General features: G+C 40.9%; 1 protein-coding gene across 1 annotated transcript; it reads right to left on the bottom strand.

Annotated features, from left to right (window-relative positions):
* Positions 1 to 5,161: 5,161 nt before the first annotated feature.
* On the bottom strand, positions 5,162 to 15,376 carry LOC114583184 (vomeronasal type-2 receptor 26-like). Its single transcript, XM_077918158.1, has 6 exons — positions 15,282 to 15,376; positions 12,374 to 12,665; positions 10,990 to 11,634; positions 9,017 to 9,244; positions 8,030 to 8,156; positions 5,162 to 6,063 (listed from the first exon to the last, which is right to left on the bottom strand). Exons 1-6 carry the CDS (start codon positions 15,374 to 15,376, stop codon positions 5,162 to 5,164), a joined length of 2,289 nt encoding a protein of 762 aa, XP_077774284.1.
* Between the last annotated feature and the right edge of the window lie 313 nt (positions 15,377 to 15,689).

Raw genomic sequence — 15,689 nt, 5'->3', positions numbered from 1 at the left:
TGTCCGGAGACACTTCCGGTCACGTGGCCAGCGTGACGAAGCTGCTCTGGCAAGCCGGCACCAGCACAGCACACGGAAACGCCGTTTACCTTCCCGCTATTAAGTGGTACCTATTTATCTACTTGCACTTAAGGGTTAGGGTTAGGGTTAGGGTTATTAAGTGGTACCTATTTATCTACTTGCACTTATTCTATGGAAAACAGAACTGAAGCTTAGAGCCTCTATTAAAGTAAATCAAAGAACATCCTCCAGAATGGACTTGTTTAAACACTGGGTTGGAGGCAGATCTTTTGGCTTCCAAATATTGAAGGTCAATCTATCAACAATGCTGTTTGAATATAATTTAGAAAATTGTTGTATTCATCAATCAGGAGAAATGTTGCAGAGGAACTTAAAAATAAAAGATGAAAATGAGAGAACAGGAGGAGTTTGGGGAGACATTTCATTTTGCACGTGGCAGCCTGCTACTACAACCACCTATACTGTATCATAAAGCATAAGGATGTTTATATCATTACCTGTCATGCGTGTTTATCCTTAAAATTAAGCTCCCTTTTGTCCACCAGCAATTTGTGAATGAATCTAGATGAGCACATGGAATGCAAAGCATAAGCCATAGCATATACAGCATTGTAGATGCTATAGCTATGGCCAGTCAAACTCATTTCAAAACAAGTCCCAGGTAGATTTTCCAACTTCTCTTTTCCTGTGCAAACATCCCCATCCATCTTGTTCAGAGCTGGGTCTGGGAACACACAGCCAAAAGCCTGTTGCCAGAAATCCCTGATAAAACCATCTCCTTTTGTGTTGGAAGGGTTTCTACTCTTAACAAATGACTTGAAACCTGGCAGATCATTCGAGTGAATAGTGAAGGATAATACACCATGGATTATGTCTGTCTCCCAAGACTGTTGATAGACCATTGAAGTGAGCTCCATCTGGGCTGTGACTATCCACACTTTGCCTTTTTGTTTATTTGTTGTATGTTTTGAGAGATAGGGAAACCATCTCAAAAACACAATAAGATAAGATTCTCCATAGGCAACCACAACGTTGGCTTTGCTATTGATCACTGTTTCATGTATTTGAGATCCTTTCTCTAGTCTCTCATGAATGTCAGTGATAGTCGTAAATTTGCTACTTCTTTCTATGAAAGCAATACAGACACCATTCCTGGAGAAGACTGGAAACACTGTTTGTACAAATCTTTCTCCATATTCATCATTGGAAGTAAGGATCCCAATCCATATCCACCCAAAATGCAGAAGTAAAGAGAGAATGCCTGTGTACTGAAGAGTTCCTTTAGGGGCCATCTGGTAGAAGGAAAGACCTGGGGGTTTATGATTTATCACCGGAGCAGGGCCATAGATAAGCTAAACATAGATTTTAAATTGGATAGATGTTAGTATTCATATTAGCATTGTCACCACCATCTTCAGCGTTTATGAAATTACATGTCACTTTCAGGAGCTTCAAAGTTCTTCACATGCATTACACCAGAAGTCTTTACAACTATTTCGTTAGTAAACTTTATTATTTTTACAATATAGAAGTTCACACGCTATGGATAAGAAATTAGTAATAGAGTTGGTTGATATTGTAGCCAAGATAAAGTGTGTAACGGTTCAACTTGTTACTTCCCTCACAACTCCCTTTCTCTCTTTTTTAACCCAGTCGTGCTACATTCCACATGGGACTGGAAGAGTGAAGTGTAGGGAGTCCAACAACACTTGCAGCCAGAGCCAATGACAGGCAGAGCCATCTATTTTTAGTTTTGCCTCCAACCTGCTCTTTGTTGAGTTCTACAGGAGTGACATTGAGACTAGGAGGAGGAAGCTCACAGGCAGTGCTTCATGGACTGGTTGTAAGTAAGAACAAAGGCAGATGATTGAAGGCAAACTGATGTTGGTGAGGAAGAGTCTCATTCACAGTTATGAACCGGACTCTACTGCTTTGACTATTACACAATACCAGCTAATGAAGGAAAAATATCTAAAGGAACTAGGTGGGTTTATATTTGTATGCTCAAGCACAAGCAAATAAAAACATAAGGACATAAGAGCCCTGCTGGATCAGGCTGAAGGCTAACATCCTGTTTTCACTAACCAAATGCTTATGGAAAATCTGTAAGCAGGATTTGAAGGAAACAGCACTCTCTACCCTTATGATTTCTAGCAACAGATATTCAGAGGCATACTGCTTCCAACAGTGGCTTACATGTGAAATTAAATAATTATTCATCAAGATCAATTGAGGCTGAATCCTGAATTCCATTCTAGGTGTTCTGATATTTAGTGATGTGACTCTAATCTCTTAGTAGAACTTCCTCATTATAACACTGGATACCCTTCATCAAACACCAGACTTGTAATATTTTCTTTACATGGAATTTGAATTTCTATGAAGGTTCCACTATGTTTTCAAGATCCTCTTCCATAAACATGTTTCTTAGCTTACACTTGTCTTTTGCCACAAATACACACATTTCTGCCTCCAAACCATACAATTTTATCTGTGTTGACAAAGGAAGTAATAAGTGTAAAAACCCCACATCCCACTTATACAGAAACATCTACACAGAATGTAACTTAACTGGGGAATCTTGTAGGGATCCAATACAGTTGCCACATGAAGAGAAGTTAAAGGGTCTAATCCTCCGACAACTGCCATTAGTTTATTCTGGATGTTGCATATGTAATTGGGGGCAAATTTTTTCACTGTGGACATTAGCTGTATTGTGGCATGAAAGGTCCTCTTTGCATTGAAATAGCTGTCATAGATGTGGAAACCCAAGGTATGATTGGGTAAAATCCGAGGGTCTTCATTGATCTCCTTGACTGCAAATGACAATGCCAAGATGTGCTGGTAATTCTTAGGCACTACTCTAAATGGAATAATTAAGTGCATGTAAGAAGGTATTTTAAATAGATTGCTAGAGTTACGTTTTGAACCCCATATTGCCCTCCCCCCCCTTAATATCCTTTGTTATTATTGCACTACTACTGTGCACATTTCTTCTTAGCCTTAGATGGTCTTAGCAAAAATGAAACAAAACTTCAGAAGCTGGTATACCCTCATTCTAATATAGATAAATAGATGAAGACCACTATTGCTGTAGCCCCCTGCAACCCCACTCAATTAATCTATTTTTTTTACTTTTATAAAATTGTTCCCTCTGGTTCAGATACCTAATTGAAACCCAAAAACTTTTTCAAAAGTTACTTACGCAAGCTCTTCAAACAATACTGGTGGAGGTTCTTGAACAAAGGTTATTGAGCTGGAGATGATGAAGGTCTGAGAAGCCATGCCACCAATGATGAAGTCTCCCAGCTGGTGATACTTGTGAAGTGGTGGGTGTGGGTCTCTTAACATGCATTTAATGTTTTGGCACTTACATACCATGTGAGGAAGTAGTACAATAATCAAGACTGTTAATGCCACCATTCTGAACACTAATCTTCTCTCTAAACAGTCTCCTATTCCATTTCAGGAGACTCAGGTGAATCCCTGTCTTTTCATAGTCTCTGGTAGCATACCTAAATGTTCTTGCGATTATTTATATCAATCTTTCTAGACTGTGGGAATTGCTTTGATTCTAACCATAGCAAATTCTCAGGGATCAAGGAATTAATTACAGTCCTTTTCATAATTATCAGAGAAGATGATCAATAATTTAAAGTTGGTGCTCCCAATGGGAATTGCTGAAGAAACAATGTCTGTCATATCTGGGGGAAAAGTTTTCTCTTCCACATAGTTGGATAGGAAGGGATCCTGCTTGAGTTTGGAACTCAAACACATGAGTTGGGAATGATGCAGTGCATGAAGAGAAAACTGTTCCCTGTGGGGAACATGCAGATGGAGCAGACCCCTGCAGCCTGAAGGATTTAATTCTCCACTCACCAGGTGATGAGTTGGATAGGTTAAATCCTGCTCAGTTTGACTCCGTGCATGTGTTCCCTTACTGGAAAGCAGGTGCATGCAGCTAAAGCTCCTTCTTCCCACCTGACACTGCACCCCCCAGATAGGCCTGGCTCACGCTGGGATGCCTGACCTGGGGTGATAACAGACTGCATCCACTGGACTAAGTTGAAGCCCGTATGTCCTTCAAACTGTATAGATTTAGTTTGGGTTTTGACTGAACCTGATGCAAATCCCTATTTCTTATGATGCATGCAACTGTACGATGAATTTGAAACTTCTGAGAGAAGTTGATCACATGATGTTCTTTTTCCTGGCTCCCAACTTTAAAAAAGCAGCAAGAGACTCTTACTTGTAAATGAGAAATAGATTTTTATTCATGCAGATAATGATATAGAATGGATCAGCAGCAGACAGAGAGCTCAGGAGGCATGCTGGGACAAAGGTTGGTCTGCCTCAGGGTGTCCCAAACTTGGATCTCCAACTGTTTTTGGATTACAACTCCCATCATTCCTAGCAAGGAGGAGCAGTGGTCAGGGATGATGGGAATCGTAGTCCAAAACCAGTTGGAAGATTGGGAAACCCATGTCTAGCTTGATATTCTAGGCAAAAACCTGGGAGTACATTTAACAGCTGAAGAAGCAATGTCCAATATATGCACTGAAAGATAAATGATTAAGCAATGCATTCCTCCTGAGCATCAATGTGACCCTCACTGCCAAAATGTGCTTTTGCTTAAAACGATGAAGAGGATACAGGGATTTTTTGGGGGGAGGGGTTGTGTTTTAAATCCCATTGCAGAGAATATCACATTGGTCAGGGATGATGGGAATTGTAGTCCAAAAACAGCTGGATGTTTGGGAAACCTGGTCTAACTTGATATTCTTTGTAAAAACCTGGGAGTACATTTAAGAGCTGTAGGAGCACTTGCCAACATATACACTGAAAGATATTTGACAATGCATACCTCCCTAAAATCAATAAGTCCCTCAATGCCAAAATGTACTTTTGCTTGAATCTATGAATAGGATAGATTATGGGGGATTTTTTCAGAGGAAGGGGGGTTGTGTTTTATTTCCCATTATTGAACCCATCCTCCCCACCAGGGATGTATGAAACATAAAGGCATATGTTAACTCAGAGGAGCCTTTCTCTAGCAATACAGTAACACTCTGAATGATAATTCATACACAAGATTCCCTGGGTTGCAGATAATAGCAAAACACAAAAACAGTGAGATTATTCAGACCTTCCTTCTTATTAGTTGTTCCCTGTTGTTCAGCTCAGGTCTCAGCACAATGATATAACATTTGGGGAGAAAGATGCAACCTAGGAGCCCAGCACTGGAGGCTAAGATAGAAAAGATTTCCACAGCTACCATATATTTCCCCTTTGAACTCAGATAGGATGGAATAAAGGAGAGCCAAACACTGCAAAATACCAACATGCTGAAAGTAATAAATTTGGCTTCATTGAAACTATTGGGCAATTTCCTGGCAAAGAACGCCACAACAAAGCTGATTATGGCCAGGAAACTGATATAACCCAAAACACAGTAAAACATAGTCATGGACCCCTCATTGCATTCGAATATAATTTCTTCAGTAACTGAGTGCATGTCAACATCTGGGAATGGGGGAGAGGTGACCAACCATACGGTACAAATGCCTGCTTGAATAAGGGAGCAGGAAAGAACAATGGCACTGGCAAGTCTTCTCCCCACCCACTTCCTCATCCTGGAACCTGGTTTGGTGGCCATAAAAGCAAGGACCACAGTAGTGGTTTTTGCCAACACACAAGAAACAGCCACAGAGAAGATCATGCCAAAAGTGGTTTGTCGGAGGAGACACAACACCTGCTTAGGATGTCCAATGAATAGCAATGCAGAAAGGAAGCAGAGCAGGATTGAGATAAGGAGAGTATAGGCAAGGCTCCGGTTGTTGGCCTTGACAATGGGAGTGTTGTGGTGCTTCAGAAATATTCCTAGCACCAAGACTGTGATCAGACAAAAGAAAAGAGCAAAAAAGGCTAAACTGATGCCCAGTGGTTCTGTATACGATAAAAAGGAAATGAATTTAGGAATACAGAAATCCCTGGTTTTGCTTGGATAGGCTTTTGCTGTGCATGTAGAACAGGCATTCATGTCTGAAAAAGAAAAGGCATGGGCTTCATTTCAAATTGATTCCAGACATCTCACAAGCATACTGCAATGTTTTCTCTTTTACATCTAAAACAATCCATTCATACTAGGATATTCCTTTGGTTTCAGTCTTCTCAAAATATGGAAGGTGAGGAAATGGTTATGTGAATTCCCATTCACCTTCTTGGGAATGTCATTATCTCATGTATTTTAGAGCTCTGTGAATCTGCAAAGTAGTGAGTACCTCCCTTTGTGGTGGGCTCATGGGAAAAAGCTGTCCCATTGGCACCTGGTTGGTATTTTTTCTTCACCTTTCCCTCAGTGAAATCATGGCTTTCTTTGTTAGGCAGAAGAAAGCCTCTTCTTCCAGAGGGGAGGAGTTGTGAGCGGGAGCCGTTTCCTGCATTTTGTGCATACCGGCCCCTGCTTGGCTGTCCCTGCTGCCACGCCGTGTCCCCAGGCAGCCAACCAATCAAGGGGAGGCTTGGGGGCGGGGTTTAGCTGCTAAAATGCAGCCACGGCAGCACTTTCCCCTCATTTCGCTGCCGGGTGTCAACGGATCACCCACCCACCCTTCCCTTTAGTTCTTTGCTTCATGCTTGACCTTGCTATGGGCCTGTAGTTGGTTACCTTGGTTGTTCAAGGGGCCTGGTAGGAATTTTTATTCAACTGCCAAATTGGCACCAGCCACTTGGTTTTTCACCTACCTCGTAGCAAATCAACACAACTTTTACTTATTGGTGGTTAGGCATTGGAATATGTTGTTGGAGGGCAGGGTGTGGCCATCGCCTACCCCTCCACTTTATGGGTATTCTGTTAAAGGAATCTGGTGGTTGTGGATCCTGTCCGATGCCCTTGCTGGTGACTAGGGCCATGGCACGACCCCCAGTGACATCAGGGGGACCTTACAGTTGTATTTTCATCAACAGGCTCCTCCTACTGGTGGCTAACCCCTGTTAGACTCACCCCTTCCTGAGGGGATGGAGTCAAGCTCTGCTGTTTTATGCAATGCCTCAGCCAATACCTCTCACAAAGTTGTGGCCTTTTTTAGCCCATTAACCTTGTAATATACTGTGTCCATATGTCTTTCTTATCCTCAAGTGGGTGGCGGGTCCTCAAATCGCAATATTGTTTTTATGAGGGTGGAAATGACATTGGGCAGGATCAACATAATACCGGGGGGGGGGGGCATAAGGGGCCTGAGGAGAGGATTGACCATGGCAAACCCAAGCATGGTTTCAGTATCTGCCTGGTTGGAATCTGCACCCTGGTCCCCCAGTGAGACCCCTGCTTGCTTGCCTTGCAACATGGCATCGTTCAACATTAGCCGACTCCCGTCATACAGATTTGGAGTGATCTAAACCCAGCAGATCCATTCCATCAACATGGGCCTTGTGAAATGATGAACTGATCCTGGGACCCAATGCCATGCCAACCTTTGCCCCATCTGCAGCTGTCAATAAAGATTTGGCCTGATTTTATCCCATCACCATTGTTTAGTCTGGTTATTTTGCTGCTCTCATGAGTCACATAAAGTGCCTGCTTGGAAAATTTCTTTCCTCATTTGTGAAGTTTAGATACAGTTTTCCCACTTTCAATTCCAAAGTGCTATACAAAAGAAAGAAGGAAACCATTTTATCAAACAACAGAGCAGTATACAAGGAAAGGACTTGTATACCATCTCATAACGTAACATCATCTTTACTTGTTTTTTGACACCACAAGAATTGAATGTATGTGTGCAGATGAACACCAACTGGATACAATACATTTCTACACCTTTTAATATAATCCCCTGATGAACAAGCTGTTTCTGAAACACATTGATGTTAGCATGGATACCATTTGGTCCAACTTGGTCTTCTGCATCTATCACATTCACTTTTGCTTCTACTTTGACGTGCTGTAATTTTGTTGTGTTTCCTTGATCGTGCACAAACTTTTCCCAGCTTTCTACACACTATTTCTTACCCGTCTGGTCTGAAAACTTTCCTTCTGGACATGGGATGCAATCATAGCAACAAAACGGTTTTCCCTCCTTCACTTTTTTGCTGGAACCGGGATAGCAATGCTCAGAACACACAGAAAGAGGCTGGGCCTTATTTGAAAGTGAAAGAGTAGAATGATTATCTGGAGAAGGAGTCTCATGTTCTTAAGATGATCTTCATGTATAACTGAAACCAAATTAGGACCACTCTTCCATAACTTCATCTGACATCCTTCTGAGATGTGAAATATCCTGGGCTGTGCAAGGTATTCCAAGTGTGGTTACAACCATTAAAATAAAATATTAAAAACATTTTTAAAACAAATTGAAAGGAAAGGAAGCCTATGGGAAAATATTACAACATTTGGGCATTTTTATCTTAGAAATAAGGCAAGTAGGGGAGGACACAGTAAGGATACATAAAACCATATATTTATAAAGTCAAAATATCATACACTAAAGCTGAATGTTAGAATATTCATAACAAAACGATGTATTTCTTCATACAACACATAGTTAAACTCTAAAATTCACCAAAGTTAGCCCTGGCTACAAACCTGGACACCTTTAAAAAAGGATTAGACAAATTCATAGAGGATAAGGCTATCAAGGGCTACTAGCTAATTTCTACCTCAACCATTGGAAGCAACACGCCTCTGAATACCAATCTCTAGAAATTGCAAGTGGGAAGAACTCTGCTGCACTCAGGTCCTGCTTTCAGTCTCTTCATAGACATCTAGTTGCCTGTTGTGGCATTGAGTTTGTAATCAAACTAGCACAAACATATGTTTATTCTTTTCAACACATTTAATATATTCAACAGCAAAGGAAACAGTGCAAGTGTTTTTTGAGTCTTACTTTCTACATAGATTGTATCATTTCTAATCAAAACTCAGTATTTGTCATGGGCTGAACATTGTCCATTCAATTAAACTGAATGGTTTGCCAAGCACTTCACAATTGAATCCTACCTGATTAAACCAATTGTGCCATGTGATGGCATCCTTGTTGATGGTGAACACTTGGTCCGGAGAACCCTGGGGATCCATTCTCCCAACTTTCACTCTATGAAAGGATTGGTTTGAGGAAATAATCCAGTTAATAATATCAAATCCAGTCACTAACTCCCCATTCTGGTCAAAGGAGATCTTGTCTCCAGCACTGTTGTTCAAGGAGACAATTTTCAGAAAGTGATGGAGCTGAGTTGAAAAAGAAAAGAAGCTTAGGAGAAGCTACATTTCTGTGGAATCTTTCACAGTAAGTCATACAAACATTTTCCCTGGGTGGACGCAACACAGTTCTTTGTTTTCATGCTCAGACATGTGAAAGTTGATGTGACATTTTTCAAATAACTGTTCACTGCAGTATTCTTGTTTTTAAGAAGTATCTCATGTGGGGTGAGTCTTGACCTGCCAGTCTGAATCTCATGTGGGGTGAGTCTTGACCTGCCAGTCTGAATCTCATGTGGGGTGAGTCTTGACCTGCCAGTCTGAATCTCATGTGGGGTGAGTCTTGACCTGCCAGTCTGAATCTCATGTGGGGTGAGTCTTTAACTCCAAGTCTGAATTACAGGACCCCACAACGGTACCAAGGAAGAACGGGTGGGAGAAGATATACAATAGGAGCAAAGGGGAAAGAAATACCAACATCAGGATCTGCTGCCCAGGTGGATCCTGGCACCTAAGGCAGTTGCCTCACTTTCCCTTTTTGGCCAGGCACACTTGATTTAAAGCCATTTAGTGTTTTAAAGGTTAAATAATGAGCTTTAAATTACATATCAAATGTATTTTCTAAATCCATGGCCTTTTTCACTGTATACAATTAATGAAACACTTTCTAAACTTATTCAACCTTAATGGTCCAAAAACATAGTAGAGCTCAAAGCTGCCCTTAGTAAACTGGATTCTGGTTGTAGTTGTAGAGTTTCAAAGGTTTTATCTTGCTTCTACTGGACAACACCTTCTTTTAAATGACACCTGTCTCATTACTGAATCTGAAAGCCTCTTACCAGCAGCATCCCAACAGCCATCTAGGAGACAAGTCTTAGGAGCTAAACACACCCTCCTACAAATATTAAGACCACACTAGTCCAAGAATCATTGCCTATTCTCTGCAATACTGCCTTCTTCTTCAGCCATGGAAAAATATTTATTTATTTACTTTAAAAATGCAATATACCGCCTATTTCTCCCAAGTGACTCAAAAGAGATATACAGAGCAAGAAAACTTCCAACCAATTTCCAAATACAGACTTTTCTTAATGGCCTCAAAATGTAGTTGTGGCAGTTTCTGTGAGCCAAAAGGCAGCATGAACCAGAGTTAGCATGAATTGGCAAATGTATAGCAGCAAAAGTATAATGTGTATACTTTAAGTTCACCATTAGAAAATGGAGGGAAACAGCTCAGTCGGATGTGCATGAGACTCTTAATCTCAACGCTGTGGGTTCCAGCCCCACACTGGGCAAAAGATTTCTGCATTGCAGTGGTTGGACTAGATTAACCTAATGGCCCCTTCCAACTCTACAATTCTATAATCCCAGAACATGCCAACACTATGGCAACCCTAGTTTGGGGAAACCTTTTATTTGACAGAATAAAAAGAGACCTGCTAGATCAGTCCAAAAGCCTATCTAGTCCAATGTATGGTTCTTACAATGCCCAACCATATGTCAACGGGAAGCCCACAAGAAGGATCTGATTTTGCCTTCCAACAGGAGGAACGTCATCCCATTACCTGCAACACCTGCTGATTCTGAAAGTTCATCCACCTTCCATCAACCAATGAGTGGTGATTCAGTCGAGATGAAGACATAGAGTGTAAAGCATGTGCCACAGCATAAACAGCATTGTAGATGCTGTAGCTGTGGCCAGTTAAGCTCATTTCAAAAAATGTCCCAGGAAGGCTTTCCAACTTCTCTTTTCCTGTGCAAATATCTCCATCCACCTTGTCCCCATCTATACTTTTGAATACACAACCAAAGGCCTGCTGCCAGAAATCCCTGATAAAGCCATCTCCTGTTGTGAATGAAGGGCTTTTGCTTTCAATAAATGTCTTGAATCCTGGTAGATCACTGGAGTGAATAGAAAAGGACAGAACACCGTGGACTATGTCTGTATCCCAAGTTCTTTGATACACCATTGAAGTGAGCTCTATCTGAGCTGTTACTATCCACACTTTTCCTTTATTCATTGTGCATTCTCTATCAGAGATAAATTGTAGCCACCTCAAAAACACAATGAGATAAGATTCTCCATTAGCAACCACTACATTGGCTTTGCTGTCAATGATTTTATCATATATTTTGGCTCTCTCATGTAGCTTGTCATTAATTTCTGTGACAATGGTAAATTTACCGCTTCTTTCTATGAAGGCAAAACAAATACCCTTTCTGGAGAATACTGGAAACACTGCCTGCACAAATCTTTCTCCATATTCATCATTGGATGTAAGGATCCCAATCCATGTCCATTTGAAATGGAGAAGCAAAGTCAGAATGCCTGCATGCTGAAGAGCATCTTTAGGAGACATTTGGTAGAAGGAAAGGCCTGTGGTTTTATCATTCATCACTGGAGCAGGGCCATATATGAGCTAAATAAAAGGAAATATGAATGAATGAATGAACGAATGAATGAACAAATAGGAGCCAAACTTTGTCCCACAGAATCCCTTTCTTCAAACAGTTGATGTATAGGTTTTAAATTACAAACACAAGAAGATTTTCAATGGAAGCTGTTTCTGTAGGGAAAATGGAGCGCTGCCTTTTTAACCTCTGCCTTTTCTCAGAAAGTCTACCCCTGCCTGCCATCTTACTTACAGCAAGTCAGGGGATTGGTTTGCCTTTCATTGCCTGTGGCTGCAATTATTGCTGAAATTCCTCCTTTCCATTGACCTGCCATCACTAGACAATTTACTTTCTTCTATAGGTGCTGTTATATTTCCATTTTTTATTATCTGTATTTGACCTTCCGTTTGACATTCCTACACATTTCACTCACTTCAATTTGCACACCCACAATCTTTTTCTGTGTGGTGAAAATAAGCTTTTAAATGGATGAAATCCCATACAGTGGTACCTCGGGTTAAGTACTTAATTCGTTCCGGAGGTCCGTTCTTAACCTGAAACTGTTCTTAACCTGAAGCACCACTTTAGCTAATGGGGCCTCCCGCTGTTGCTGAGCTGCCGGAGCACGATTTCTGTTCTCATCCTGAAGCAAAGTTCTTAACCTGAAGCACTATTTCTCGGTTAGCAGAGTCTGTAACCTGAAGCGTATGTAACCTGAGGTACCACTGTATTCAACATACAGATAAAGACTTCTACACAACCTACCTGTGGAATCTTGTAGATATCCAAGACAGTTGCAATATAACGAGAAATTAGAGGCTCCAGTCCCCCGACAACCGCTATTAATTTATTCTGGACGTCACATATGTAGTTGGGAACTATTTTTTCTTTTGAAGACATAAGCTGCATTGTGGCATGATAGGTATTCTTTGCATTGAAGTAACTGTCGTAAATGTGGAAGCCCAAGGAAGTATTGGGTAAAATCTGAGAGTTTTCATTTATCTCCTTTACAGCAAATGCCAAAGCCAGGATGTGCTGGTAATACTTAGGCACTACACTAAAAAAAGAGTACAGATTATTAGGATATCCCAAACATTGTAAAATGTGGACTATGTTGTCCTGCCTCTCCCTCCTTATTATTCCTTAGAGTATTTGTGTACAAACGTTCTTTAGGCAATGCTTAGCCTTATGTGGGCTGCACAAATATTAGACAACTGTATTCTCCTTTACAATGCACTAAATATACTTTATTTATAAATTACCAATATAAAGTTCCATGTGTTATCACAAACTATACGATTTGACATTTTCAGAAGGATGTATTTGATGCATGTGAACACCTACTCCCATTCTTGATATTTATCTAATTCTATGACAATACTGGATCGTTTCTTAAGAATGCCTCAGAATACAGAACACTTTATAAGTTCTTTGTGAAGTACCAGCACCAGTTTAAGGTGAAATCTACATTTTAAGAACATGTTCAGAGTGTGGTGATAACTGCACTAGAATTAGAGTTGTATTCTGTATTTGGAGAAACTTCCATGTCTTGTAAAACTGTTGCTTCTCCCTTGGCATCTCCTTCCTTATTATTTACAAATATATAAAAACTTAGCTTTGAATTCAACACACACACCCCAGCTCTCTTACAAAGACATTTTGAAATTGTATAAGAAAAATGATACAAATTAAGACAGTTTATCAAGTATCATTAATATTTCTGCCCTATTGATGGTAGTTTCAAAAATGTTTATGTGGAGGAAGTCATCACTAGTATTTTCAAAACCGGATGAACTTGATCTGTCTCCATTCTGAATATAATTAAATTAGTATTTCAAGTTCACCACTTGAAAATTATTTGACAAACTTGGGGAAAGACAGTAATTCACATCCTTAATGCAAAGTAACAGCAAACAATAACAATAACAAAGCCTTACACAAGCTCTTCAAACAACACGGGTGGAGGTGCTTCAATGAAGGTTAGTGAGTTGGAGATTATGAAGGTCTGAGAAGTGATGCCACCAATTATGTTGCCTCCCAACTGATGATACTCATGTAGTGGATTGTGTGGATCTCTTAACATGCAGTCATTGTGAGGCTTGCATGCCACGTGGGGAAGTAGTACCAGTATCAAGACAACTAATGTCACCATCCTGAGTACCAATTTTCTCTCTAAACACAGATTGTTCTATTCCCTCTCAGGAGAATCAAAGAGGTAGTTTCTTTGATTTTTCTGAGTCCCTGCTTCAACAACTAATTATTAAAGTGAATATTTATATTATCCTTCATACATTGTGCTATTATTTTTGCTTCTGTCCACTGAAAATCCTCAGGGAGGAGCATTGCCAAGTACTTGAATTAATTACAGCCCTTTTCCCAATTGCAGGAGTAGGTAATCATCAACTTAATATTGGTGTTCACACACACAAAAAAAGTTTGTGGCATCTGAACAGAGGTTTTTTCTTCTTTCATGTAGTTGGATAGAAAGGGGCCTCCATAACAGTTCAAACTTCAAGGCCTCAAAAATGTACCTCCTTTTGACTGGCATGGATTTTCCAGCATTCAGTTTTATTGGATGACACTGCCAGCAGCACTTCTTGAGCATTTCAAGTTGATGCTAAAGCAGCAAAGGCAGCATGATGTAATGGAGCAATGACAAAGCCAGTGGCTTGACCAGATGGGGTAGTGGCAGAACCAGTGCTTCAGTAATATAAAGCAACTTCAAGCAGAGTGCATGTAAGTCCCCTTGTAGAGAAAAGTCATTGAGGTGGAAGCCTGCCTGGTGAGATGCTGTGGGCAGTGCTTTTTTCTTTAAAAAATGTTTAGTGGTACTTTAATTTTGACTCACAAAAATCAGCATTTTATAGTTCAAATCGAGAAAATAAATAAATACAGTAAATTAACAACAGTACAGAGATTTACAAAATCTTTTGGTATATGTGTACCCCTGTGTCCCCCCAGAAAGAAAGCACTGGCTATGGAGGTCTGGAAGTCATCCTGGAGCCCAGCTGCCAGATACCCAAAATGAAGTGGTGGCCAGAGAGATCTTCCCTAAAAAGGGCTGCCTTCAGATGTCTTCTAAAAGTCAGATAGTTGTATATTTACTTGACATCTGATGGGAGGGCGTTCCACAGGGCAGGTGCCACTACCGAGAAGGCCCTCTGCCTGGTTCCCTGTAACCTCACTTCTCGCAGTGAGGGAACCCCCAGAAGGCTTTCGGAGCAGGACCTCAGTGTCCGAGCAGAATGATGGAGGTGGAGACGGTCTTTCAGGAATACTGGGCCATGGAGCATGATGATGCATTCCATGACCTATGTGCATCCATCCAATTGCCACTAGACTGGGAAAGGAGGCCTATAATTACATCTGATAGATCCTCCACCTATTTGCAATATTTTGTATGCTACCATGGACATTCAAATGCTATCATGGTGCTATGGGATGAAGACATGGAAATTATGTTACATGTATTTAATTTATGTTGGGAAAGAATCATTCTGCACAGAAACATGTTTGTACCTTTAAGAAGAGTTTCTATAAGCTCTGGGCTGATTGGGTGCAGCTGGCCATGGCTACTGTCAGGGACTGTGTGCTGATAAGCTAGCAAAAATAAACCTCCGGGCACGCCGCCATCTCTGTACAAGATTTATTTCTCAGCTTCAAAGCAGTTTACAAGAGTTCAATCACATCCATCCATCTCCTACGAGTCAGATGAATCGTCTGACGTCTTCTTGTGACGTTGCCAGCAGACCCATCTCCTGAGTTCATGCCTCCTTTTTCCTCTGCTCTGTGAGTGGCTGGGTCCTGGCATCGGCTCCCCCCTCCCAGCTTCCTCCTCTGACGTGGAAGAGAAACTACTGAGTACCTGCTTGGGCTCTCTATACTTGTCTCCCTCCCTCGTCGTTTCCCTTGCAGCCTCCAATTCCCTGACAGCTACAAAAGGAGAAAAGCTGCAGTTTGTACTTTGCCTGCAGGAAAAACACCCACAAGCTTTGTTGTTTCTTGTTTTGAAATAAAACCTTTATTTAATTGGTTTTACACTGGTCTCATGGTGTCACAGTCTCTGTCATCTGCCACCAGT

The sequence above is a fragment of the Podarcis muralis genome, chromosome 13 (genome assembly GCF_964188315.1).
Source record: "Podarcis muralis chromosome 13, rPodMur119.hap1.1, whole genome shotgun sequence".
NCBI lineage: Eukaryota > Metazoa > Chordata > Lepidosauria > Squamata > Lacertidae > Podarcis > Podarcis muralis.
This window is presented reverse-complemented; position numbering and strand designations above follow the sequence as displayed.

Excerpts from the sequence above, each read along its gene's own strand:
- LOC114583184 (XM_077918158.1), bottom strand. The coding sequence starts at position 15,376 with ATGAACTCAGGAGATGGGTCTGCTGGCAACGTCACAAGAAGACGTCAG. Across the intron at positions 9,245-10,989 it reads AAAGTATAGATGGGGACAAG|CTCCATCACTTTCTGAAAAT; the intron begins GTGGATGGAGAT and ends TTTTCAACTCAG. Across the intron at positions 6,064-8,029 it reads AAAGTTTTCAGACCAGACGG|ACATGAATGCCTGTTCTACA; the intron begins GTAAGAAATAGT and ends TTTCTTTTTCAG.